The sequence below is a fragment of the Lathamus discolor genome, chromosome 9 (assembly GCF_037157495.1).
Source record: "Lathamus discolor isolate bLatDis1 chromosome 9, bLatDis1.hap1, whole genome shotgun sequence".
Taxonomy (NCBI): Eukaryota; Metazoa; Chordata; class Aves; order Psittaciformes; family Psittacidae; genus Lathamus; species Lathamus discolor.
The window spans coordinates 16,584,858-16,612,645 of NC_088892.1; the positions used below are offsets into that span (position 1 = coordinate 16,584,858).

Sequence of the window (27,788 nt, forward strand, 5' to 3'; positions counted from 1 at the left end):
TCATTGCTGATGTATTTGTAGTGCTTCATCATGTTCATGAGAATTACTGCAAATGTCTAATTTTCCCAAAAGATTGTATGCACATGCACCACGGGGACATTGATCCTTTAACCTTTTTAGCTATTATTCTTAAATTCAAGGCAAATGAGTGAAAGCTAGAAAGACTGTGGTTATTCCAGTACAGAATTCCCCAGACACACTCCTTTGGTCATGCCTGCCTGTTGCATATTGCTTTTGAAATACCAACTTACTTATTTTATTTTGTAGTCAGTGTGACAATCCTTTCCAAAGCAGAGTTTTCTTTTAGTTGACAGACTGTGACAGGCTGTAACAAGCAGTTTAAAAAATAAAATTCTGCTTCCAGGTGTATTTTGAAATGTTATAATCTATAAAACATTGCATAGTTTTGAAACTGTCTGTTTTATCCATCACCTGGACTGCTGTGCAGTATTTTGATAGCAAGGCTTTTGATAGCTAGGCTTGTGTGAATTTGCTGATGTATCCCATGGCTGGGTCGGGTGAGCGTTGTCTGTGAGGGGATACAGAACTGTAAAATTTTTTATGACAGTTCGTGGAGTGTTGCTTCTGGTGTGGTAGAAGATGCCTTTTTTGATGCAGAATATATTGAAGGATGGAGCATCTCTGGTAGATGGCTGATCTGGAGCAGAAAATGGAATACATGTGTGTGCACATGCTGATTCACAGAGGTTAGAAAATATTAATTGCTCTGAAAATAACATGTTCTTTATATATCTGTAACCTTTGGAGACATCTTAGATGCTGTTAATTTGGAAATTGGCCTGCATTTATTATTGTTGTCTTGGCTTTTGTTAGTTTTAAAATCTAGAAAGTGATTGTAATGAAGGTACCCTCCAGGCAAAAGTGTGGAGAAATTCACATATTAAAGGAGGAGTCGTCAGAGTTCTGTTTGACTTTTGACATTATTGTTGTATAGCCTATGGCATTACAAGCAGAAGGGATTTAGAGAGCTTGAAATTACTCTGTGAAAAGGGTATATTTATATATACTGAATTCTCTTTTAACTAGCATATTTTAAAGAAAGCATAATATGTTTGTAAAATTAAAATAACAGTAAAAATAACAAGAATAATGATTCCATTGCACCATAATTCCTTCGTTTGCATGATGCTTCTGATATTTAAAAAGAGACACCAATATTTAGAAACTATGTGATGAGTTCCTAAAAGATAGTTTTATTGTTTCAACAACGTTCATTATTAATCTCTCTATATACACACATGCTGAAATCTCAGTAGAAAATAAGTCAGGCACTTCTTGATCATAGTCTTATTCATAATAAGAATCTCTCTAATATACAAGATATTTTTTTAGCACTGTTTTAGGATTAATGTTTTGTAAATATCGCTACCTATATAGCATATATTAAATAGTGTAAATCAGGCTGGAGGTTTTGCACAACTAGCAGCTGGTACATCATGAGTCGCATCAAATGCTGAAGCTAAATGGTCCCAAGTATCTGAAACATATGATTATCATTCTGTAACAGTTGTGGCTAAATGGACAGAATTTTCGTGGGAGCTTTGCTCAATGAGTGACCTACAAAGACATGGGGGTTAATAAGTTTTAATGATAGATAAATGAAGGCTCGAAGTTTGAAATTTGTACTTCCCCTAGATTTTTTTCATGCTGATGTTCCACTGCCTCAAAGACAATGCAGGGTGTCTCATGATGTTGGAAACGGCTGAGTAGGGGGGATGGGGCCTCCCCTTTTGTATTCTGGTTGACTTCAGTGAAATTGTATTCCAGTGTTCAAGCGTGTAAGTGAAAGCTGTTGAGGAATTGGTTTCTCCTGAGTGCAAGAATATCTGCTCCCATTTCCTTTTCAGAAAGTTTACAAACTCAGGGACTGTAATTTATTTCCACCTTTTCCTTCTCATGGAAAAGGAAAATTTTATCTGTCTATACATAAAAATGTGTATCCATCAAAATCCTATTTTAGTATACAGGGGGGTTAGCCCAGAACGAAAGGGAAGTGAGAAGGACAATGCAGCTAGTTTCAAATACACAATAGATAATTTACTTTAAGTTTACATATGAAAATAAAACTGTAAATACAGAAACATAAAGATCATCTGATTCAGAGCAGCCTCTTCAGCTTCTTCCATGGGCTATTCCAGCACTCACTTAAAACTAAAAATGGAAGAAAAAAATTGAAGTGTCTTCCAAAGATTTGGCTCATACCTTCACAGTTCTGCAGTTGGTGGGATCTGGTCAGTTCATGTCTCAGCCTTCAGAGAAGCCGGTTCAGTGGTTGTGCCTGCAGTGCAACACATCCTCTAAAGAAGTTCCCTCTGGCAAAGGAGCTGCTGTCGTGCAGCCCGGTTGTGTGCAGCGCTGCAGTGCTCCCCTGGGGGAATGAATACAGCAGAAATGGGGTATGCCTTGGTAGGAGCCTTGCTGATGGTATGGCTAAACTGCTTGTAGCATGCAGACTGTCTCAGGTCTTTCTAAATGGTGCTGCACAGTCTGCAATGGACATGTTCTGACTGATTAGTAGCTGTAGCATAGATTCAGAATGCTGGCATCACTAAAATGAAGCTGTATCTAAACAGAAAGATTATAACAGAAGAAATCCAGAAGGCAAAATAATACATATTAAACCTTGTTTTCCAGGCTGTTGAATCGGTTTATAGTAATATGTGAGTGAGCAGGAAGGTAACAGCATCTGTTAGTAAGAAACATTTCCTTTCTTGAGTTACTGAATTAGCTATGAGAAGGTGATTAGAAATAAAATATAATGATTTCTGATAGAAATAGGTAACACTGCATGGGCTTTGAGATAAGAACTTGAGAAATGTGTAAAATAAACACAAAACTGGTTTTGTAAAGCGGGAAGATTACCATTTTCCACGTTGTGTGCCAAGATTTCTGTATTTCAAATGTTAGCAGTTGGCTTCTTTTCAAAACTGATAAATAATGATGTTTGTTGTGGAAACAATTATCCTAAAAATAATTTAGAAGGATTGTATCCCCTCTTTGTTTGTCTATAAAGACCACATTCAATTTATATATAGACAGCAAGAGCTCCACTTGCATCTATAAAACAGTTCTTAAATCATTCTAAATTATTGATGTGCACAAAGAATTCTTTCCGCTTTTGTTTGAAGTTTTATTTCTGCGGCGTTGTGCTTTCTAATTGTACTTTCAACTACTGACATCTGTTATAGCTGTTTCAAAAAGTTTCAATACTTTTCTTTTCTAATGATAGACAGTCTTTTCAAAGACAAACTGGCTTCATTTTGAGCAAGCAAAATAATTAGTTGAAAAAAGATCACTGATTTGGCCAGGGAGCTCTCCATTTTATTTTTTTTCCCCACAAGTTGCTGTTTTATATGATTCCAGCACCTACTCAACAGAAGGCTGGCCAAGAGGAATGTATCTCTGCAGTAACTCAGAAACCATAGAGCATCAGCATATGTCCTTTGCTTCCCTGAGGAAATCCAGGGCTTTATTCTACCAAAAAGAGTACCAAGAAAGTACTTCACACACTGATAGTCTCTGTATGTCTGACAGATGGAAAAGTAAGCTACTAGTCCAAAGCTGCTATTCCCAACAAAGTAGGAAAAAAGCTCAGCAATTGGAGATGAGATTAATCCTTAAAAGTCTGCTTAGAAATCCTTTTTAATATAACTAGTGGTATGAATATGTGGTGCAGCAGTAAACTTAGTTCTAATGATGTATGACATAATCATAGCCTTCTTCTCTGGCATAAAAATACAGGAGACATTTAAAATATCCCAGATAAGGAAAGCACAAGGTAAAGACATTTCCTTGTCTTTTTTTTTTTTTTTCATAGAGAATATTTCTCCCATTAAGGTAGAATAGGCTTTCAGCTTTGAAAAATACAAGTCTAGGACTCTGGTCCAGTTGGGGTACACCATAACTAACCTTTAAGCTAGAAGTTGCCTAGAATTCTTATAATAATTAATACAACGCTAGGGGATTTAATTGACCACAAGATTAAACTATTAAGGAAAAAAATTCATCCTAATTGAGAATTGAACCCCTAGCCTTTATTCATTGCTCTGCCACTTGAGTCATGAATTGGGGGTTAATTGACTGTCTAGAATCTCCCAAGGAGCAATTATTTCATATAATGGTGCTAACACATACTGTAGTAAGGCAATTTTTAATGGCATCCTTTTTTTCCTCTGGATTTAGAGAGATTTTATGAGGACAACAAGAAGAGATGCTGGACGTGGGGAAGGAAACCAAAATGTAAACAGAAAAAGGACTTGGGGTTTTCTTTCAGGTGCCGATTGATAAAGTTTGAAAACCAGAAAAGGTAGTGATGCGAGTTTGCAGTTAGAGTAAGAATAAGAAGTACCAAATTTTAGTTAAGGTACCCCCCCTCATCTCTGCAACCTGTGAGTCGCACTTAAATCTCAGCACTTGTCTGTGTTTCTGTTAAAATTCAGTAGCGGTGGCTTACAGTATGATCTCACATCACTCTGAAGTTGAAGTTTTTGAACTACACTAAATGCAGCTCAGTTTTGTTGGACAGGTGATTAATTAGTTTTAGTCTATGAATCATGTTTTGCTCTGCAGTTTAAATATTTATGGCTCCGCTCTGTGACAGTGTTGCATTCTGTGGGACAGAAGACAGTACAGAGGCAGGGATTTCCCCAGGGGCACGAGATCACCTATATCTCTCAGCCGTTTTCATCCTGGCAGCTGTGACACTGCAGACGTATTAAGGAGTAAGAGGTGTCTGCAGTGACTTGGGCAGTCCTGATCCAAAAGAGACTGTTTGAGAGGCCTTAGTTACTTACAACAACCTTGAATGCTGCTTGGGCTGGCCCAACCATCATCTGCTGCAGCATGGAGGAGGCTTACCATTAGAATTCCGAGTTTAAGTTGTTATTTAGATTTAGGAATAATTTTCTTAGGAATAAAGACTTAGAAATAATTTTACATAAACTCCTACAAAAATCATAAAAAGAAGGGGCTAGGTATACTTACACTTTTAACATTTTATATTTATTTGCTTACATGGTGATTAATAAAATTCATTACTTCATAGATGTTTCTGCTTCATTAGTGCAAATTTGCAGAACTTTTCTAATTATGAGTCTCCTTTGAAGAAGAAACAATAGAGATAATATCAAAACCTTTTAACTAAGTGAAGACTTAGTTATGGATACAGTCAGGCATTTTTATATTAAAATATATTCAGTTTTTAAGATGTTTTCATAAAGGTGCCATCTTTAGAAATACTTGAAGAAACCTTCAGAATTTAGGAGAAACTGTTTTTCGTGTGGAATTATCAAAGATAAAAGGAAATGCAGAAAAATTCAGCATCTTAAACTTACGTTTGAAAATTAGTTTTAAATCCCGTGGGCAAGGAGGACTGTGTAGGTAATTCGTGCTTAAAAATATGTAAAATCACTGTATGCTCAGCAAAGTCTGACAAGAGGTCTGAGAAGGAATAGCAGCCTATAGCATTAAGGGTGCTCAGAAATAGCCGTAGTTGAAGTACATTTTATAAACATAATTTTACTGTCGTGCTACCTACACATATTAATGTCTAAGGGACTTTTGCAATGGTACCAAAAATTCACTATGCATCTGGTAGGCGACACATCTTAGCTCTACATTGCTGTGCTCTGGGATATGAACAGTAGAGAGGGATAGTGCTTTGTAAATGTGGTGTGTAGGAGTCTAGGGGACTCCTACACAGAGTCTCTAGAACAGAGACCACCCCAGCTCCTCCAGTACCCCTCGTGCTTTCAGGCGAGGTTGCAGAGATGTGATGAATGGGTCACTTAAGGTGGACAGGAATCGCTTCTAACATAGCTCCTTGTTGCAGGGTGATGTATTGTGTTCACAGCTTAACTTCTGTTCCACTTAAAAACATATGTGCTCATATGTCTTTTGCTTACATTTGCATTCTGTTGAAATCCAGACCACCAGCCAATGTATGATCACAGCCCCATAGGTTTTTGTTAGATAGTGTAAATCAGGGCAGTCAATCGCACGGAAAGGCAAGAAGACACAAGCATGAAAGCAGTATTAGAATGTCCAGGTGACTCTATTACACATGCACCAAAGAGCTGTTATTTTAAAGGTGACTTGTAGATGTACAGACATCTACGAGTCATTTATAACTCTTGTATCTTTGGTATTACAGAAATACCAGTAATGTAATCTCTTAGACTGTCTGGTTTTACTGAAGTATTACAGGAAGCTTAAAGTGTGGAGAGAGGGCATGGCACAGACTGTCTTCAGCTGGATAAAATGTTTGAGACTAAAAAAAATTACTATTTTTTTCTTGCTTATAAACATTAGAGGTGAACAGGTAAAATAGATGTACAGAAGAAAGAGGGGTTTACAGTGTAATTCAGATTTGAGTTGGGTTTTATAGTCACTCATTTTCATCTGGTCAGTAAAATCGTGGAGTAAAGACAGGAAACACGATCTGCTATTTCTAACATGAAAAATAACCGTAGTGTTTTCTGCACGGTGAGGAAATAGTTGTCCCAGGTTCTATAATAACAGTCAAAGCTACCAAAAGCTCCCACCATCTGAGAAGGAGGATGCTCTGCTGAAGAAATAAGAAAGAGCAGCATTTCCCATTGCTTCTGCCTTGAGGAGGAAAAACCTGGACATGTTCACAGTATGAACTAAGTGACAAAAGCAGTATTTACACTCCAAGTGTGATTCCTTTTCTGTTCTCACCTAGTTTTAACTTCTCCCCTTTAAATATAATTCTGTTCCACAATTTTCTCCACCTGCTGTTTTCTAAAACTTGCACATGTCCCTGGTCCATATACACCATCATTCTTCACTTGCACTTTCTATCCACATTTTATCCTGCTCATCCAAGCTCCATCCAGCACCCAGTTTGCCTGCCTGTCTCCTTTCTTTTTCTCTTTATGTCTTTTTTCTACAGGAAAAAAAATACATCTTTACATTGACACAGAAATCGCAAAGGTCAGAAACCTTTTTACCTGTTCAGGGATTTTTATAATTTTTTTTTTTTTTGGCTTTTTTTTTTTTGTGTGTGTGTGTTTTTGTGGGGGTTTTCTGAGGGTTTTTTGCTCTTTTTTTGAAATTAATTTATTTAAAATGTATTTTAACTATGAAGAAAATATTAAAATTTATTCTTTGTAAAGAAGTACCACTCCCTAAGAAAATTTTAATGCTGTTAATGACTTCTAAGTAAGTTAAATAATTGACCTTGTGTAGTATCTCTGTCTTCAGTTGGTTCAGATCAACAAAAAAATCCAGAAGGCATCATGTGGATCGGCTCTGGCAGAAAGGAAACTGCTGCTCTCAGAAATTCTTTTTTCCAGTGCAGACCCGCAGTTCCCAGGCCTGCGGTACAATTGTCTGTTTACCTGCCTCAGCTTGATACTTGTTGGCAGTGTTTCATGGTGCACGTGCAAGTCTGGTGTGTAACCAAAGGCTACATTATCACGCCTCTTGTAGGAGTTAGTCCTGACCTTACAAGGCAGGAGAGGTATATCCCTGCCATCCCCTCCCTTCCTCACACAGTAACTGCATTGCAATATCACATCTAGTGCGAAGCTCCGGTAAAGGCTGGTTAAGAGCAGTTGCCACTGAATCATTTGGATGGACTTGACCCTGAATCAAGGTTTGTTACGTCATGGTAGAAAATGTGGATCAAATTTTCTTCTCATGTAAATTTGAAGTAACTGCTTTTGGAGTAAGTAGAAGCCCTCTATTGTTTCCTAGTAGGTTCATAAGCTACGCATTGAAGGTATTCAGCATTGCTCAAGGAGTACTTTAAATTACGTTGTAAGTATGGGCAATTCATTTCCCTTTGGAAGCTTGCCTTCAGATGGGCTTGGTCTGGCAAGCTTCTCAGTCAGTTAACAAGCAAATAAAACCCGCAACGGCTCCCTCCCTATGCTGCCATAAAGAGGTCTATTCTGGAAGTTATGTGGAGCTGTGGAAAGCTGTTGATCTGCCTCGAGCATGTCCTTGCGTGCAGCAGTAGCCTTCACCTTTCTTTCACTGTTACGGGGGGGTGGTAACTGATAGTGATGAACGCGATTTCCTAGGCGTAGTACATTCAGATTTTTATTATGATATCACCAGGACGTATGTTTGTGGAAGGAAGATATATATATATATATATATATATATATATATATATATATATATGTCTATGTTTAGCTTCAGAATATCAACTCCTTAAAAATAGTATATTACCTGCATGAAACTGAAAATATGGGTGCCACAGTGTGCAGGAATTGGGCTCGGCTTTGCTTACAAATCAGCTTGATGATGAGGCTGGAAAAGTTATATTTTCACTGCTTTCACATACTGAATTTATTAGCTTCTTGAAATTGATTTTGGATGCCTTTCATTTGCCATTGGGCTGAAGTCAAAAGCAAAACGATGATATACCACGTTTTGCTCACTCATCTTTTTATTGCCCAACTATTGTTATTGAGTAAAAGACATTCATTGTATTTCCCAAAGGAGGCAGAAAGCACATTTCATTTCCTTTTTAATTGACAAAAGTTTAACTCAATTGTTAGTTAAAGTCCTGCAATCCTCAACTTCAATATCCCAATGGCAGTTATAAGGGGGTAGAGGGAATGGGGACTGGGATTCCGTTTAGATCAGGGATGAGAGCAGAGGCCAGAAGGGCTGTCAAACTTCGTACTGTGTTATTTGCTTGGAAGGAATAGTGTGAAGTTAATATCGATGCAGCACTATGAAAGTGTTCAAGTAGTTATCTCTGGGAAGGTAATGTGAACTCAGCAGTATCATTGCTTTGATCTTTGGTTAAAGTCTTACAAAACTAGATTGCTGTTTGATTGACAACCTTATCAGAGAGTGAATGAAGACTGACACTCTAATATTGAAAACGCAGCGTTTACAAAACTTAAAGCCCGAGTTTTCTCATGACACTGCTGCTTTTGTGGAAGACTGAATTTCACATTTATTTTTAAATAAGTGTATACCTTGCTGTGTGCAGCTAAAACTTATCATTCTAGACTGCTGGCTCACAAATACTTCTTACCCTAATAATTTGATGCAGATGTGTTTATAGCAACAGTACTGTCATAATGTATTTGAAGAAGTAGGAGTTACTGTTTGAAGGCTTGAGCATGGTGGTATTTATCACAACTCAATAGCAAATAATGATTGATCCAACACGTGAGTGATTGATGCAGAGGTGGCAGGCTGCAGCTTGATTTGGGTAGTGTATCTGGCAGTTTCTGAGTGGGTCTGGTACAAGGGCCAAAGGGTTTCCACTATATAATCCTGGCTTGAGGGCTTGTCTTCAGCTATTGTTTATTCCTTGACTTGTCCCCTTAATACCATCAAATGAACAGAAGGGAGTTAGTCCCTACTAACTCCTTACTAAAGGGAGTTATTTTGTGGAGTAGACTTTTCCTTTCATGCCAGTAATCTGCTTAAATACCAGCCCTTTTCCAGTCATACTGTACTTCTTTGTAACCAGTTTTGAATGTCCTGAGTTTGAAGTGTACCTTACCTTCTCTACCACTTGATCAGATATTTCAGGCAGACCTGGGCAGCCAGGAGCTGCTTGACAAGATGACCTCCAGAGGTTGCTTCCAGCCTGAACCATTCCATGATTCTGGTCATCTCCCAGATGATGTTCTGTTTTCATGACAGCCTGATGCAGTGACTTCCCAGCAATCTTGCCTTTCTGCTTTGGGAAGTCTCTGCCATAGTCACACCAGTATGGTTGCTTCCAGCCCTGCTGGTTGGCACCCACGCAGGCTGTTCTCCCACCAGAGTGAAGCCTTCAGATGTCACCTACCCATTCTCTCCATCAAAGGCTGCACTTTGTGTACTTTTCCATACTATCCTCAATTTCTTCATTAAGCTGGACAAGATAATATATTCTGTTCAGCTAGCAAAAAAAAAAGGGAAGAAAAAGCGGGTGGGAAGGCCTTAAGTCCCACTCCTAGTTTTGTGAGAAATGACGTTAACTGCCACAATTTAAGTAATGTGTAAGAATAAACAGATTGTGTCTGTTTCCACATTAAAATACCTTAAGGAAGGAAATGTCTCCCCAAAATACCAAGCTTGTATCAGCCAGAGGTGTTAGTGAACAGACTCTTATTTATATGAGGCAGTTTAAATACAGGCATCCAGGAGATTTTCACAGAAGGGGCTGAGTTGCTGTGCTGTAGGGTGTGGGAACTTCTTCAGTTGGCTTAACCGTCAAAGCCAGTGTTTTCTGAGACTACATCAGCAATTCTTCGTGACCTTCTGATTCGCAGTTTACTTCAGTATTGCTAAATTCTGAGTGCAGTTATTTCCTTACCTCTTAGGTGATATGTCTTACATGAGTGTGTGTGCGTAGCAGTGTCTATAGAAATATGCACAAACACTTCACACTGATATGTATGCAGTACAGTATCGTATCTTTACTAAAGTATCCTTTATGAAAAACTATTAATTAAAAGTCAAAATTAAAGCCACTTTCATCAGCAGTGCAGCTTTGCTGAATAAACCTTACATTTGACCATATTTTCAAAGGGACATGTACAAGTCAGGAGAATTGTTACCATTTTATCATTTGAAGTCTGGAATGAGTGATTTCAGAATGAAAAGCATATGTAGCTATGCTGATCATGCAGAATAAAATATTTTCAAGCCCCACATTTATATCAGGACATTTTTTACTGTGTGGAAAATGCATGTCCACAAAAAATAATGATCACCTAAATTTTGCTGTAAACATTAAAAAAAAAAAATATATATATATATATATATGAAATTCCTTGGGAAATGTCTCCTTCTGTATTGCAACACAAATGGTAAGAAGAATCTTGCTTGCAAGCCAATGAGTGTTTTTAAAAAGTTTTCAAAATTGCACTGAATAATAGTTAGCATACAAAAATTGGGATGTTTTGTATTTTATAACAAGCAGTTTAATATTTTCTAAGCTATGACAAATTTCTCCCTAGGTAATTTTTAATGTAATAATAGGATTAGTTTAGCTGTCCCTAATTTTGGCATTTTTTATGTACGTAGGCACTGGAGGTATATTAGGAATACTCTGAGTCATTCTACTTCTGTCTTATTTCTTTCTTTAGTCTTTAGAGGCCTCTGTGGACATGAATGAAGGCTGTTGCTGTTGAAGGCTTTGTTCTGTCTTTTTTCTCCTTTTTCCCCCTGCATGTATACGTGTGTGTACATGACACATAACGTAGATATCTAGGAACCAATTCTGTTGCTATGATTTTCATAAAGCATTTCTGGAGCTTGTTGTATTTCGATTAAAGATTTACAGACCTCCTTTTGCCTCAAACCTCATTTTTAAAGGCCAGAAGAGAAAAGAAACCCCAGACCGTAAACATGTTAAATGAAATATCCATAGTACCTTCAGTTAATGGTATTTCCTTAAGGCGGGTAAGTTACTGAGCCCCCTTTTAAAACAAGAGTGTTAATTTACTGTTTCCTTTCATCTGTTGAAATAATTACTTTTCTTTTTTGCCTTCAATAGTTTGTTCTGGTCGTTAACATTTCTGTAAAATTAAGTTTGAAAGGTGCTTTTAATGTTCAGATAGACTGCAGTGCACATTTGACTGTTAAAATCAACCTACTTAAGGCAGAACTAATGTTTAACACTCACAGCTATTTGAAGTAGTTCACTGCCCAGTTTAATGGTGCTGCCAAGGGCAATGGTCACATTACTTGCTATTATATTTTGGGGGGTTTGTTATGCTGACAATAAAGACAGTCTATGATATTTCTGTAAACATTGGCTTAGATCTTAAAGACATCATTTTTCTACTAACAAGCTATAAACTGTAATTTCTAAGGGAGCAGTGGGCAAGAGCACTAACTCCTGCTCTTGGCCACGCACTCCATTTAGGTGTTGTCATTGCATGCTGCAGCATTAGTGTTGAATGACTTTTTCTGCAAACTCTGTTGAAAAAGACAAAATCAAACTGTACAAAAATCATGGTGATGGTCAGCTGTAGTGGGAGAAGTGATCTCATATCCTGGGAATTGGATTTTTCATTCTGTATGGTATCCAGAGAGTTCTAAGACATCTGCACAGGTAGTGGAGAGCGACCCTGGGTAGCCCAGCCTGTCTTGGATACTGGGGGCAGGAGGTGGGACCTTCCCCATGGCTGATTTCACTTTGAGCCATTCTGCTACCAGCCCTTCCTCAATCTGTGGTTCTTAGAATGTAGGTCAAATAAGATTGTTTATGGGAGTCTTTAAGCAAGTAGTACATGCAAAAATTTAACTAGTCCTTTGTGCAGTGGAGTTAATGGAAACTTTGTCGAGTCTTCAACAAGTCCAGTGGGAAATGTATAGCATAGGACTGCTCCACGTAACCCCCACCTGAATGAGTGAACAGAGCATGTACATCATATCTATTCCTGTGTGAGGTCATGGATTTATAACAAAACAGCTGTTTTTTTCTTTTTTGATAAGCAGAGAGGACAGAGAATTTAAAGATTAAACAATACATCTTCTTATTATATATATTTACTAAATAGTAAGATTTTCCCCTTGGCTAGTCTAGTGCAATTTTACAAGCTTCAACAATGCTGAATGGATGTTATTGAGAAGTGAATTTGGCTCATTCTTTTTATGCTTTTAACAAATACCCAAGGGAAAGGCAGTTGTTCAAGGAAAATGAAATACAAATAAACATAGAATTTATTCTCAGTAGGCATTCTGGGGAACTTGGAGCTTGAGTTTTATGCCATGGGTTTTTTTCTGTTTCTTGCAAGCAAGTCTAAAATATTCATATAAGCTGTCAGTTCTCTAAAGTGAATTCATCCTTTTTAAAAAATAAAGCAAAATATATATTCAGTGGATAGAAGTGGAACAATGTGAAACATAACAAATGACATTTCTGCTCTGAAGTACATCATTGTAATGGACTGTATTATTCTGGACTGTGGATACAAATGATTTTTTTTATTTCACAGCATCCTGTAACAATTCTTAAGACATGATCATGCACAAAACATAATTTGTAATTATAGCAGTTTGCCGTTTTCATCTGCTCCATGCTTATTTCTCATTTGATTGATAATCCGTGTACTTCAAACTAATGAAGGTTCTTCATGCTGCCACTTAGTAGACATTACCCATTTTTATAACCTAAATTTCAGGGTATGGTTGGCATTTTTTGTTTGAAGTAAAAGGAGAAAAAACTAGTTTCTTCACAGTGCATTTTTGCACATAGATTGCTGGGGTCCTACAGAGAAAAACAGAAAGTGAGAATGTTCATGGTATAAAGAAATTCAGACTATGGATTTAATTTCAGATTAATCATTGCCCAGACTCTCAAATAGTCCTCCAAAAAAATCTGTGATTCCCCGAGGAGTGTCCTGTGGAGGGCCAGAGGCACTTTTTTGTGGATCTACAGTTATTTTGATTACCAATTACTTAATTTCTGTGTTCTTATTTCTGACTTTGAAATAAACTAATTGCACAGTCTCACAGGTGTTGGTTTAAACAAGTCATACGAAGAGACTTTGTGGTTCTAGACCTAATATCCAACTTAGATACCTTTGGCAGAAGCAATGTCAGTATTTAAGGCATTATTTACTGCTAGATTTAAGGAAGTATTTATTACGAGGGGGTATAAATCCAGACTTTATACCTCAAAAAACAAGAACATATTTTACTGTTTGAGAATGACTGAGCTTGAAGGTTCCAGAGTACCTGAACAGAGATTGGCTCTTGAAAAACGTGTGTTTTATTTCATTTCTTAGCAGATATGTGGGAAAATACCTTTCCAGGTAAGGTTTATGCTTCATTAATACTTTGATCCACTGCTTGGTTTTCATCAGCTGCAGACTTGCATGTTTGCATAAACCTCCCAGAAATAGCTTTTCACCTTGGGTTGTGGTAACCTTAGTGAAAACTTCAGAGCAAAAATGGCAACGTGTACAGCATCAATACCTTTTAGAATTTTACAAAACTAGTTGATTAAATCTGATTTTAAATACTACTTTCTGTCTAGAGCCCTGTCTTCTTAATAATCAATTAAGACTTTGTTTCACTGTGTTTATTCAGCGTGTATAAAGCACTACTTGACATGTATTAGACCTTACATAGTAGTACACAGCTGTGGCCCATCCAGCATTTTCCAAATGAGTTTGCACAAGGAATAAAAGATTGCCATCTGAGCAACACTGGAGGGAGACAAGAGCAGACAAAAGGCAGTTAAGCGCTACAAAAAAAAGAAAAGACCTTGTTGAGATAGAAATTTCTGAGCAAATGCCTCAATTTCACAGGGAGATACTGTAGCAGGCAATGTACATTGATTTTAGCACATGAAGTACATTGCTTTGGGGATTCATTAAGCTTCATTTTGTGCACTACCATGAATGGGTATGTCAGCTACTCTCTCAAGTAATGCACAGTTTCAAAGCAAGAAGGTAGAATAAACCAAAGTGAAAATATGATGTGCCCCACAAATAGAGTAAGCCACTTTTAAAAGGAAAATGCTTTGCTTGCTAAAAGCAGTAATAAAAACCTAAACATTTTTGAAGTATTTTATGTTTATAGTGTTTTTAATATGACTTACAAACACCAATGAGTTCATGCTCCTAGCTGACCTGGTGGTAATCTTGCTAGAAGGACAGATGCATTAATGGAGTGCAAAGCCTTATTTCTGTCATTCAGAAGAAGATACACGGACGACTGTTTGATACTTTTTAGTTACTCACTACTTTACTGAATATGGGCAAGGTATATTTGGGTTTGTTTTTCCAGCTTCTGTATTTGCAGCGGGAGGGTGCTTAAGATGGTGCTGGTTTCTCTTCTCTCTTTTCCCTTGGGAGCCAGCTGCAGAGTTCGCAGTGGTATTTCACTGCCACTCCACGCATTGGTTGCAGATCTAGTGGCAGGTCCATGAAGCTGGAGTCTTCAGCCACCAACCAGATCCAAGGCTGGTTTGAAATCTGTCTGTGAATGCATGAGAGGTCTGTAGTACTAGGTTTCTTAAGTCCTTTGTCTTGGTTTGTATTTTGGGTTCAGTTGAGAAGCTTATAAGTCCAAGAGATTTATCCAAAAATCTGTTTAGTAGATTTTACTTAGCAAGATGAAGCCATTGCCACTTCTTGTTTGTCATAAAGTCTACCATAAATTAGTTAGAGGTAGAAGGTTCATGAAGTTTCTCAGCATGTTCTAGAGTGCTTGGTTTGCAGTGGCAGATCACTAAAAGAGTGGGATTGTACATGCACATGGCTGTGAGGAGCTGAAAAAAACCCTCAAATCTTCCTTGCTCAGTTCTCCAGCTTTTGTGCTTTGCCTTCAGCAGATACTAAGCAACTGGGCTTTACTGCCATACTTTGCTATATGCTGCTTTCTATAGCAGAGCATAACTTTATGCATATTGCTGTTTCAGGTTGAATGGCACAGGTACCTGAGGTTTTGGGCGGAGAGAAGAGTAGCCCAGCAGAAGTGTTGACGAGCTACTGGGAATTACAACCCTGCTAGTAACCTGTTAGAGGAAAACATAGGACCCTGGAATTAACCTCTTGTGGTTTAAATAGTTAAAACTTTCCTTACAGGTGATGTTTTGTCTCAGATGTGTATTGGGAGTCACTGCTAAGGAGGTGATCATTGAAGAGGTGCTGGTTGTGAGAGGCTCTGTGTTTGACAGCTTCTTGGTGCTCTAGCAGCCAAACAGAGCTCAGACTGATCTGAAGGAAGAGCACAGCAGATTAATGTCAAATAGCTGCTGCCTGCAGAAAGTTTTCCTCTTTCTGTCCTTCCCTCAGTATTTGATCTTTTAAAAGAGCTCAGGATAAGTGACAGCAGTAGACTTAACAGTTATTAGGTTGCAAAGTAGTGGACATGGACTACTTGGTGGTTAGCTTACATTTATACTCGGATTGAGGCTGCCGTTTGGGTCAGAAGGAGGTTTTCCCTTTGACAGATTAGCTGTGTGCTAGGAAAACTTGTCTTTCCCCAGAGCATCATGTAATCATTTGGTGGCAGAGAGGTGTGCTATTGCTTATGGACATGCAGCTCTCAACACTGAGAGCTGCTGTAATGCTGGTACATGTGAGTCTAATCATTCTGTCACTAAGATGTAATATCGATACACCAGGACAACATTTCTATCAGAGGGCCTATTACTTGCCCTCTTAGTTGAAGAGAAAAGAAGGACAGGGATAAGCCAAACTCTGTTTCTTAGACAAGAGAGGCTCAGTTCAGTTCTGCAATCTTTAATATCTGCAGGAGATACCAGCACCATCTAAACAGCAGCACTTGGGAGCTGCTGTGCACCATGGGCTGGCGAAGCCCCAGGGAGATGGGTACATGTCTTGTTTCATGCAGGACCCTGGTGGCTGTGGCAAGAGCCGGGCTGGCCGGCCACAGCAGGGGTGTGCCACAGCCTGGTGCCCACCGCATGGGCACTGGCAGTGCAGGATGTGCTGTGGGCAGCAGGGGAGGCCGGAGGAGCTGGGGCATGGTTAGAGGTTTCTGTGGAAGTCTACAACAGGACTGTTGTGCTGTATCAGGAACTGCACTGGTAACAGCTACAGCGCAGAACTGCTGCCTGCCTGTAGAATTAAAACAGAAAGTAAATTGAAAAGGGATGAATTCCTCATACTTCTTGATAATCAGGGTTTATAAAATCAGTGTGTAACTGAACTGATTTCAAACACTAGGATATAAAGCAGAGTACTTCTGTGTTGACATCTGAAGAATTCATAATTCATTCACGATACTGTTAAGATTATTGTCTTTCTGGGTCTCTTTTTCTCTTAAGGTAATCCTGTTTCTCTTAGTGATCAGTTTTGAAAGTTGTCTTATTTCTGCAGTGCAAGAATGCTGCTGGTGAACATCCCCCAACTGCACTCATAATTATTTCTGATTTAGAGTGCCCTGGCCTGACAGCACCAAGGAAATTAATAGGAGAAGCTTTCTACAAGTTTTAGAAGATGAGCAAAGACATACTCACTCCCTCTTAAAATTATTTAAGCAGGTGCTGTGGGAAGCCATTGCTTTTATAATGCTCTTCAGATGTTTACAGCAAAACATTTTTTCCCAGTGATTGAATTTTTCAAAGTACTAAAATACCACGGAGAAATATGTTTCCCACCAGTTTTATGGCTCCCTGGATGCATTCTATACAAACCTTGTATCTGCCTGGACACAAACACTCTATTGCAAAAAGATATCTTGCCATTTTAACAAGCTACACTGCTTTGAAAGGATACACTGCAGCGGGAATGTCAGTGCCTTAAGAGTAATACTTCTTTAAGGGTACTATTTTATTAAAGCAGACCTCAGTAATTTGTTCCTGACTGTTATACACCCTTATTTTATTAAAGTATTTTACATCTGTGGAGGAGATTACTACCATTTCTATTTTCTCCACTGCTTGGCTTTAATGGATGGTATGGAATATAATATTTATTAAGCCTAAGCAGGGGAGGACATAATAGCAGAATTGTCCTTTATAACCTATTTTACACAGTTGTAAAATAAACTTTAATAAAGCAGGAATAATTATCCAGGAATATCCAGGAAATGGAGTACTCTGCCTGCTTCAAATAGTTGGAGGACTTAACTGCTGGTTATACATATACTTTAAGAAAATGAACTCAACAGTAATAATATTGATAGTAACTTGGTGCTATTTTAAAATATAGTAAGAGTTGAAGTATCTTTTGTGTCATAATTACCATGTTAGCATTGATAATATAATACGTAACTATAATATCTGTACAGTAGTAACTGCATGCAGTTCTACAGAAGACAGACACATTACAAAAATATTTATACTTTCTAACTTCGTGGGTTAGAATTCCTTTACCTTATTCTGATGGCACCCAGACCCCCATAGCTGGCTCCATGGCTACTGGTCAGTTCTGGTGATCACTAAGCTTTGATGCCAGGGAATAATGCCCCTTGTTGCTCAGTGCTGTGTGCCTGTATAGCTGCTTATGGGCAGAGTGGACCTGTGTTTAGTGCCTGGAACCCAGAAGGCAGTGTCTTGATTCCAGCCAGGTTTTGCCTGAGGTCAGGAGCACAGACTTTGCACCTAGCATATGCACAGGTGACAATTGAATCGGTCCCTGGACCAGGAAAACAATTTCAGAAAAGCCTTTCCCAGTGATGGCACATCTGCATCTTTAGACGGCAGGTAGAGTTTTTCAGGTGCAAAATGGAAACGCAAGCATGTGTGCCATACTGGTGAAAATTTGGTCCCACCAATCACAGCTATCTGGAAGCATTTATGTAGTTTTGTGAGTTTTATGAATAGGAAAAAATGAAATCTTTCTAATGAGATCTGCTTCATATTATTGGTTATACTGCCAAATTCTGCAGTAAAGGGAGTAGACGATGAAAATTATTTAAAAGCACACTGTATAGTTTTATTACAGGTGGGACATGAAGAAGATTGCCTAACTGTTGAGGTACGGAAGGCCTTTTTTTGAGTACAGGGTTTTGCTTCTCATTTCTTGAGTCCTGCATTTCCAGAGGTACCCGCTTGCCCACCACAGTGCTCCTGCCCCTGCAGCAGGCCAGTGCAGGGGCTTTGGCAGGCAGCTGCCAGCTTCTGCTGCCCGTCATCCAAGTTACACCATCTGGCAGCCACCTTCTGCCCAGAAGCCGTGTAGCTGCAGTTAGTGTGGTGCTGGGACTCAGCTGCTCCCTTTCTCCCTCTCCCTCCTTCCCAAGTCCCCGTGCACAGTGGCTGGATACAGGCTAAAGCGCAGTTCATGAATCTGACTGTGATGCTCACCAACAGTGGTCACGTTTGGCCAGGAGCTGGCTTGCACGTGCTGCCTGAGGACATGGCAAAGCAGGAGTGGCTCTGCTGGTGTATGGACCTCGCTGTCTGCGTGGTGGGACTCATACTCTCCAGCCAGCTTTGGCTGCCTGTTCTGGTAAGCTGACAGTTCAGTTAACAGACATTCTTTCAGCTTGAACACCGTCAACCTGTTCCTATTTATCCTCACCACACCCAGCCCATGTTTCTTCAGCTTTCTTATGCAATTATAGTGCTGGTTCTTGGAGAGCTTTGTGTTGCTGTTTCTTGTATGATTTCTCATCTTGGTGGCAGTCAGTGCAGTCTGTCTCAAAGGAAAAAAGGGAAAGATTTGTTATTAAGGACCCAGTGCAGCTTTGCAAGAAACTGATTCCTGATTAGATATTCCAGAAGGACTGGAAAAGAAATTCCTGTCTTCCCCCTTCTTTCCTGATCTTTCCTCCTCTTGTCTATTTTTTTCCCATAAATTAATATTGTGGAAATGATCTGGACTGAAGTTATTACATTAATTATCCAAACTGACATTTTTGCAGTGTGTGAAAGGACAGGGTGGTATGTAAAATAGATGCACTAAGAACACCTACAGTATGACAACAAGTAGCAGGGTAATTGCTGAAAATGAAGTCTTTTCTGCTATCCCTTCCCTTCAACATCTGTTGTTCCATATGGAGTCATAAATATTTGCAACAAAATAGTTGAAGAAATAATCTCAACATTAATAGGGAAAAGCTGAATCCGCCAAGAAAATTAAAGGATTTTTTTTTCTTGGCAAGTTCCTCCTACCCACCCTCATCTGACAGTTTAAAATCTCAGTAGAAGAATAGTCAGACTACAGTGATGCTTAAAAATCACCATGAAAAAAACCTTGTGAATATTAGTGGGAGAGTTAGCTGAGAAAAAAATTATAACCTCTTGATAATGGCCATGAGGAGGATTTTGTCTGTTTTGTTTCATTTTGCTCCTTTCTTCCAAGCCCCGGTAATTCTACTACTAGCCTTTTAGTGAATGGTTGGCATTTTCATGTTTCTCTATTGTCAGTCGAAATAATGCTTCTTGTCATTGTGAGGAATGACATGGGTACTATTACTGGCTGAGAGTAACTAGTTACTTTAAATTGCCATATGGAAAATGCAGATCGATAGTACTTGCTCTTCTATGCAGATTAAGAAGCAACTTAAAGCATGGGGCAGCTTTAAATGTTTTGGAATCCAGATTATCAAAACCTGCCCGAGAAGCTCATAGGAAGAAGCAGGTATAATATAGCACAAACTGTAAATTGTAAATAATTGTTGTGAATATAAAACATAACATTTTGAAGGCTCCTTTTTTACTCAGTAGTAGCCTGGTACTTATGGCTCTCCTTAATGAACAGAATTAATGAGGTGATGTCAGTTGCATTTGTTGATCTGTACATATTGAACTTTAGACTGAAGTTACTTGCAGTGAAACGCTTCAGCTTTGGTGTCTAGCTCGTGAGTTGCTGCACTTCTCCATTTCAGTTTTCATTATTGCAAACCCAGTGTCTGATCTAACTCAGGTCTTTTTTTTTTTTTTTTTTCCAAGGTTTGAATTAATAAAATATTTTCAGGTGTTTTTACCATCAGTGTCATGTGAACATCTGACTATATTGTAAATATGTTGAAGTTATAAATAGGTATAATTTCTGTGTTATTAATGAGAGTACATTGATGAAAATGTCAAAGCTGTATAATTACACATCTCTTGATAAAGAGTGCACAGATAAAGACAATTTGTAAACTGTAATTTCAGCCTTTTCTAGTGAAATTTTCGTTTCCCTGCTTTTTGCCTCCTTCTCCTATTGAAGCACTAAGTGCCTGCTTTATGACATCCTTCAGGAAAACACACCCTCATCATTCCTGAGAACAGGTCTGTGGAAAGGTTGGTGAATGCATTGCTTGCAGAGTTTTCTTTCTCTTTTTTTACTGCTCCAAATCCTCAGTTTTTCCTAAGCTAGCACATTGTTCTTAATGTAACAGGCATTAAAAGTCAATAAAAAATGTTTCTATAAATGCATTAGCAGCAAAAGGAGGGCTAAGGAGACTCTCCATCCTTCACTGGAGGTGAGGGGAATACATAGTGACAAAGGATGAGGAAAAGGCTGAGGTACTTATTGCCTTCTGTGCCTTCATAGTCTTTCACAGTTAGACCAGTTTTTCTCAGGGTACCCAGTCGCCTGAGCTGGAAGACAGAGATGGGGAGCAGAATGAGGCCCCCATAATCCAAGAGGAAATGGTCAGCAACCTGCTATACCACCCGGACACATACAAGTCTGGGGGCTGGATGTGTCCACCCAAGGGTATTGAGGGAGCTGATGGAAGTGCTCACCAAACTGACTTCCATCATTTACCAGCAGTCCTTGCTAACCAGGGAGTTCCCAGTGGACTGAAAGCTAGCAAGTGTGATGTCCGTCTACAGGAAGGGCTAGAAGGAGAATCTGGGCAACTGCAGGCCTGTCAGTCTGACCTCAGTGCCAGCAAAGGTTGTGGAGCAGATCATCCTGAGTGCCATCACTTGGCACATGCAGGACAACCAGGAGAACAGGCCCAGTCAGCATGGGTTTATTAAAAGTAGGTCCTGCTTGACTAACCCAATTTCCTTCTATGACAAGGTGACCCACTTAGTGGATGAAGGAAAGACTGTGTATGTTGTCTACCTGGACTTTAGTAAACCCTTTGACACCGTTTCCCACAGCGTTCCCCTGGAGAAACTGCCTGCTCGTGGATTGGATGGGTGTACTGCTCGCTGGGTAAAAAACTGGCTGGAAGGCCTAACAGAGCATGGCGAATGGAGTTAAATCCAGTTCGCAGCTGGTCACAAGTGGTGTTGCCTAGGGCTCAGTACTGGGGCCATTTCTATTCTGATCATCTCTATCAATGATCTGGACTGTTACTGTTTTGCAATGTTTTCCAAAAGTTTTTAAGGCAGCCTGGAAATGTGCATGTAGTATATAATGATTAGATACTATTTTTAAAGTGAAGGGTTTTTTATTGCAAAGCTCAGTCATGAAAACGGCTTGTGTGCTATCAAGTTGTATCAATCACTTGAAAATGAAATAAAGTCTGATTTAAAGCTAGTGCACTGGATTAATCAGCTACTCCCCAATTGCATTCATTGACCCTTCTCATTCAGGGACTGTAATTAAGAAAAACAGCACTGACTTTAAATTCAGCACCTGAATCACAAGGTTAAAGCAGTAAATTTCAGAGTCTGATTGGTGCCAGGTTAGGAGGAGGTGTCTCTTTTCTCATTGATGAACAGAGTGCTCAGCTCCTGGCAGAGAAGCAATGAGTGAGGGAGAAAAAGGCAGGCAGGGGTTTATAGAGGATTTTCAGTTATTAAGACACTGAAGACAGATAACTCTGTCCTTGCAGACTTACAGATATAAAATGTTTGAAATAAACAATGCTTCAGATTACAGGAGGTTCATACTTACCTTTCTGTAAAAGAAAAAACTTCTACTAGTTTCTAGTTAAACATCACGGAAGCTGTCAAGGTTTAAACTCAAGGGAAGGCATCTCACATTTTTTGAAAACTGCTTTTTGCAGTTAGAATTTGAGCCCTGATTCTGTCAAAATACCCATGTTTGGACACCGCTGCCTGTCACTGTTGTTGTGGAGTAGATATACAACTGGAAGTCAAGGGACATCTTGCCACTATAAAGATACATTGGTTTGGTTGATTCTGTAAGATCTTTGGGCACATAATGCTATTTGAAATAAAAACGTATCTTATTTTCAGGGATGTGTAGCACGTACAACCCAGCTGATGCTGCAGATCCTCCGTAAGTCAAAAAGGTCCATTAGAGTATCTAGGCTGTTCTCTGTAACTACGGACCATTAAATGTTATCCACATCACTCCAGTGTGAAGCTCAAAGAATTAAAATTTTGATAAGCCATTGTAGTCCTTTAGGTTTCTAACTTGTATGCCACAGGCAAGGAAAAGGAATTTGTGTGAATAATGCTTATACAGGTCCAGGTAGGTACAAGTTTTGAAGTACACGTGAATAAGTAACTTCGTGCTCTAACTGGTGCTGTGCAGGATGTAAATTGTAGCTTTACTATTTCTACCTTGTTTGGAATTGATGTGTCAAGTGTATCAGGTATGTGAATGATGGGTTCAAAAACATGCCATCTGAAAGCAAATAAACCAGCTGGCAGCTACAACTGCCTGTTGGTTTGGGCCATGTACTGTTATGCAGGGAGCAATTCACATAACTTGTGCTCCCAGTGCTGTGCTTAGTCTGTAGGTGGATGCTTCATTCTCCAATCCCTACTTCTGCAACTTAGGCAGAAGCCAGAAGATTAAATACTCCAGTATATGGAATTAAGAACAGGAAACTTTCAGGCAGATTTCCATGTGCTTTCCTGGGATAATACTCCATTCACTGTTAGTGTTTACTGTGTATTTCTTTGCAATGTAATTCCTGCTTTCGTCTATTCATCTGGATGCTAGCTAGAAATTAAAATAAAAAGACCACACTCTAAATGGATTCCTGAATGCTACTATAAAGCATCGCAGGTTTAACAAACAAGCTCGATAAAAGTAGTTCCCACTTTGCTTCAATAAATAGAAAGGTTGTTTGTCCTTGGTTGCACTGCAGTTGTTCTAGCTTTATTTCTTGCTTATTCTGTTGTACTGTATGTGTGAGTGCAGTTTTTAGCATTGATATTTTTAGTGTTCTCTAAAATTAAATTGCTTAAATCAACATCTTTTTTCCTATTAAAGAGATGCATTTGAGACAATCGGCAAAAAATGCTTCCAGCACAAGCCACTTTTAATTGCTTTGCCAGTTATGATTTGCTAATAAATTTCTGCCTAACTGTGCACTTTATTCAGGATACGGGCAAGATGTAGACACTATTCAGATGTGAAGACCTATTACAAGATTGAAATAGATTTCTAATGCATTTATCATTCATCTTTGCAGAGTGTGATTTCAATCAAAAGAAAAAAAAAAGATGATGAATGGTGTGACAGTTTCCACCCATATACGTGAAAACATAATATGCTTCCTCTAGTTTTCAGCTATTACAGACTTTAACATGCAATGTGACCTTGGTCTGCAAAGCATGTTTGGTTAGCACAAAAACTTAATCATAAGAAGTCATAAGTAGAATCCTTCTTCTTTACTGCCCTTTTTCTGGGACTTGGTAATTTATTGCTTCTGGGACAGGTAGGATATGAACAATGGGCCAAATAGAGTCCAGGGTTATCTCATCTGTGTGAAAACTGCTGCTGAAAATCGATGTGACCTCTGCTACACTGTCATCCCAATTCCCACCCTCTGTGTCCTATTTGTCTTTTGGTGGAAGCTTAGATCTGTGTGCTGTCTCTATGTGTCTCTCTTGGGCCAGATTATCAAAATGAATCATTGCCTGCATACCTCTTATATTTCTATTTATTTTCCTGGTGTTGACTAGGTCTGATGAAATATGATTCTTTTTGCATTTGATCCTCACTGCAGCAAGCAGCACCTAATTTAGCTGTGTCTATCTCTTTAAAGAAGAGTAATACTATTTTGAAACTTCAATCTGCTGTACAGTAACATTACAAACCATAGACCATGCAACCTGTCTTCACAGTCAATAGTAATTTTCCTTTCGGCCAATTTAATGTTATTACTTTCATCTCCAAATAGTAGAGATTTCTGGAGATTTCAAAGCAGCTGCAGTTTTGTTATGCATACTTCATGTATTACTTTCTTTTTCAAATGTCACTTCAGTTTAGTCTTTTGTGACTCCATGGCTTAAATATTATTTCTGTGTAACATCATATGCAACAGCTTACCATCTTATTTTAAAAACTCTGCCACTGATACAAGAGAAATGGTGTGTCTGAATCAGCATCAACTCTGTGGTCCGAATATGTGACCAGAGCTCGTTTCTTTTAAATGGATCACTTAAATTACATGAACACAGCTCTAAAAGGAGAGCTACAAAGACATGTAGAGGTTACTGGCTTTTGTTGTTGTTAGTCCTGAAGAATCATGATGAAGATGTTCCATTTAATGAACTCGCATAGTGAAAACAAAATACTCCCTAAGCGGTGATTTCAGAGAATACTTGAAACCTGTGAATGCTCCTACTTCCTTGTCAGTAGGTAATGCTTTAGAAACACAGCAGAAAGTGCTGCTCAGCAGATGCTCCTGCAGTTTGTGAAGCGTTGCTGGGGGCACACGGCAGTGCCGTTCATTGTCAGACTCTACGTTGTTTTTTTTAGGTAAGGGAGGGGGCCTTTTCGATACGCTGTGGTCTAATTGTAAATCCTGGCTTTAACGTGACCAAGACATTTGACCAATGAAACGATCGTCAGGACTGGCTGTGCAGTTTTCCTGAAAACACGCAAGTCATGAACTTGCAGCCAATACATTAGTTGCAGGCTTTACTAAAAAGCAGTTGCCAAGAAAATATTCCTCATGGTTTCTGCAGGTGCAGGAACATAACATAGAGACTGGATTTCCCTGGAATATTACACAGGAGTATTTTTTTAGCATTTCACAGTAAAATAAATGTAGAGTTTGGCTTTAAAGACTTAGATTTTAGTTTTGTGGTTTTCAGCTTTAAATGAATACATGGGGAAAAAATGCTCATTGGGGATCTGAGAGGAGATTCTTTACTGTCCTGAAAAAATTATCCTATTCAGAAATGTGACTTCCTTGGTGATAGTACCGATTCCTTACAAAATTTAAAGGATTTTTTGAAAAATATTTACTAATACTGCTGCTTCATTATGAATACATATTTGCACTGTGTGTGCACAGCTTGCTCTATAGCAACATGATTGGTTTGAAACTGCAAGTAAAGGGGAAGCCAGCAGGTCCCCATTCTACAGTTTGGAAGAAACACATCAATCTAGCTCCATGCAGCAAGCCACAGGAGCAAGGCTCTGTGCCAGTTGCCCTCTCCTTCCTGGCTGCTCTGTGACCCACCCAGCTCTCTCAGTACCTCTGCTACAGAAATTCAGCAAAGCAGCCTGGCTACTTCATGTGACAGGAGAGGCTGAGAGCAGCACAATACTTGTTAAGAGAACCTGCGCTGACACTTCACTGACAACGTGAAGCTGGTGCTGGCTAAGCAGGAGGGAACGACTCAGTGGTGATTATTGACTGCTGCCTATGGGAAGGGTAACATTAAAGGAATAAAGAGATGCGATGCACTTCTTGATTAGAATTTTGTCAAGGTTATAGCAACAAAAAATTCACATCACAGAATGGCAAACATGACAAAATGAAGAAAGGTCATTCAGGTTTAATGAACTGTGTAACACTGTTGTAATTCTGTAGTATAATTTGTAGAATTTGAGATACATTAGACTATTACAGCTGTGTTGTACCCGTCAGTATATTTATTATTATTCTGTACTATTTTGCAATCTTACTTTAGCAACAAGCACAGCTGTCCAAGGATGGAAACAATGTCAGTTGTACTAATGCGCTTGTATTTTGACTTCCAGGTAAATGGGAATGCTAGTTTCTAGAAGTTACGTTTACCTCTATTTCTAATGTTTTCTGATGTTGCTTTTAAACCTGTCTTTACAGAAGAGGTCCAAATTGCCATTCCAATAATGAAACCAACCTTAGATAAAGTCCAACTGGCTGGACAGGCCTTGCCTCCTGGATTTCCGGCACCATTTCTTTTTGCTGATGGTCTTTCATCAGTAGAAACACTATTAACCAACATTCAGGTAAATTATTTTCTACAGGGCTAGACTATGTCATGACAGATAAAATGTGTTTCGGTTTTAGTCTTTTTTTAAAAGTTTCAGAAACTTATTTTGTATCTGCAATTCTAATTTCTTCTGTTTAATGTAATGCTTACGTTTCCACTATCTGGCATTATTGATCGTGAAAGGGTTTCATACATTGTCTTTTTGACTTAATAGTTGGTAATAATGATCATATTAAAATGCACCAGTCTCATTATTCCTCCTTTGCTTCTCCCTGCAGTTGACTGAGGTCAGCAATGATATGGCACTCTGTTTGTAATAAACCACATTGGTGGGATGACTTAGCAAAAGCTATACTGAATGATTCCACACCACAAAATTGCTCGTTTATAATATTTAGCTACTTCAAATGCCCAGTTGTGTTCCGGGTCTACAGGTTTCTGCGTTTAATTTTTCTGTTTTCCTAGAGGGTGTAAAAGAAACAAATGGACGAATGTTGTCAGTGCTGAAACAAAATGGTATTTTCAGGTCTTACATTTGTGTGTGTTTTAGGGCCTGCTGAAAGTGGCTGTGGACAATGCAAGAGTCCAGGAAAAGCAGATACAGCAGGAAAAGAAAGAGTTAAAGATGGAGCTTTGTAGAGAGAGAGAACTAAGAGAGAGCTTGGAAAGGCAACTCACAGCTGAGCTGCAAAGCAGAGGTGAGTGAATGAAAAATTGAGTTTAGATATCTATTAAATGTATAACCCTTTGGCATTTCCAGCTGGAGCTATGAGGACTCGAAGTTAACTGACATTCATACTTCAGTGTAATGCAGCAGTGGACTAGCACTGCTAATGAAAGATTTAAATTTAATAAAAACAGAATGAAGCACACTTTTCTGTGGGCAGACGGAATAGTGGCTGAAGGATTATTTCCTGGAGGGCAACTGGCCACAGAGAGTTTTGGCAGGTTCTGTTCAGGAAAGCTGATTCGGCTTCATGGCTTTCAGATGCATTATTACCTCTCTGCCTGTGTATTCCCAGCCCGATTTCTTCATTTGACAGCTTTAATTTCTTTTGTTTTCTGCTATTATCCTCCAAGCGCTGAAAATCAGTCTTACTGTGAGAAAGAGAGTTATTTCTGCAATTTGGGTATGTAGCTGATTTTTTTCATTACCTTACTACTTACCTAGCCCCCGTTTCTGCAGTTTAGCTGCTAGTCAGCTAGTTTGTCCTATGGATAACTTCTGTGCAACAAAATAGACAGAACTACAAGAAATTGTCTACCCAAGTGCAAGATCTGAAGCAAGCAGCCCTAGATACTTCCTTTTTCCATTAGGAAAGTGTGGTACAAT

The 27,788-nt window shown here is 38.9% G+C and overlaps 1 protein-coding gene across 3 annotated transcripts in view; it reads left to right on the top strand.

Annotated features, from left to right (window-relative positions):
• The window catches only part of DACH2 (dachshund family transcription factor 2), a 285,743-nt gene that overhangs the window by 241,024 nt on the left and 16,931 nt on the right, over window positions 1-27,788 (top strand). For all 3 annotated transcript variants that reach the window (XM_065689268.1, XM_065689267.1, XM_065689265.1), the window contains exons 8-9: window positions 26,326-26,471; window positions 27,006-27,153. In XM_065689268.1, the coding sequence (XP_065545340.1) occupies window positions 26,326-26,471; window positions 27,006-27,153 (294 nt within the window). The remainder of the gene's footprint in view (window positions 1-26,325; window positions 26,472-27,005; window positions 27,154-27,788) is intronic.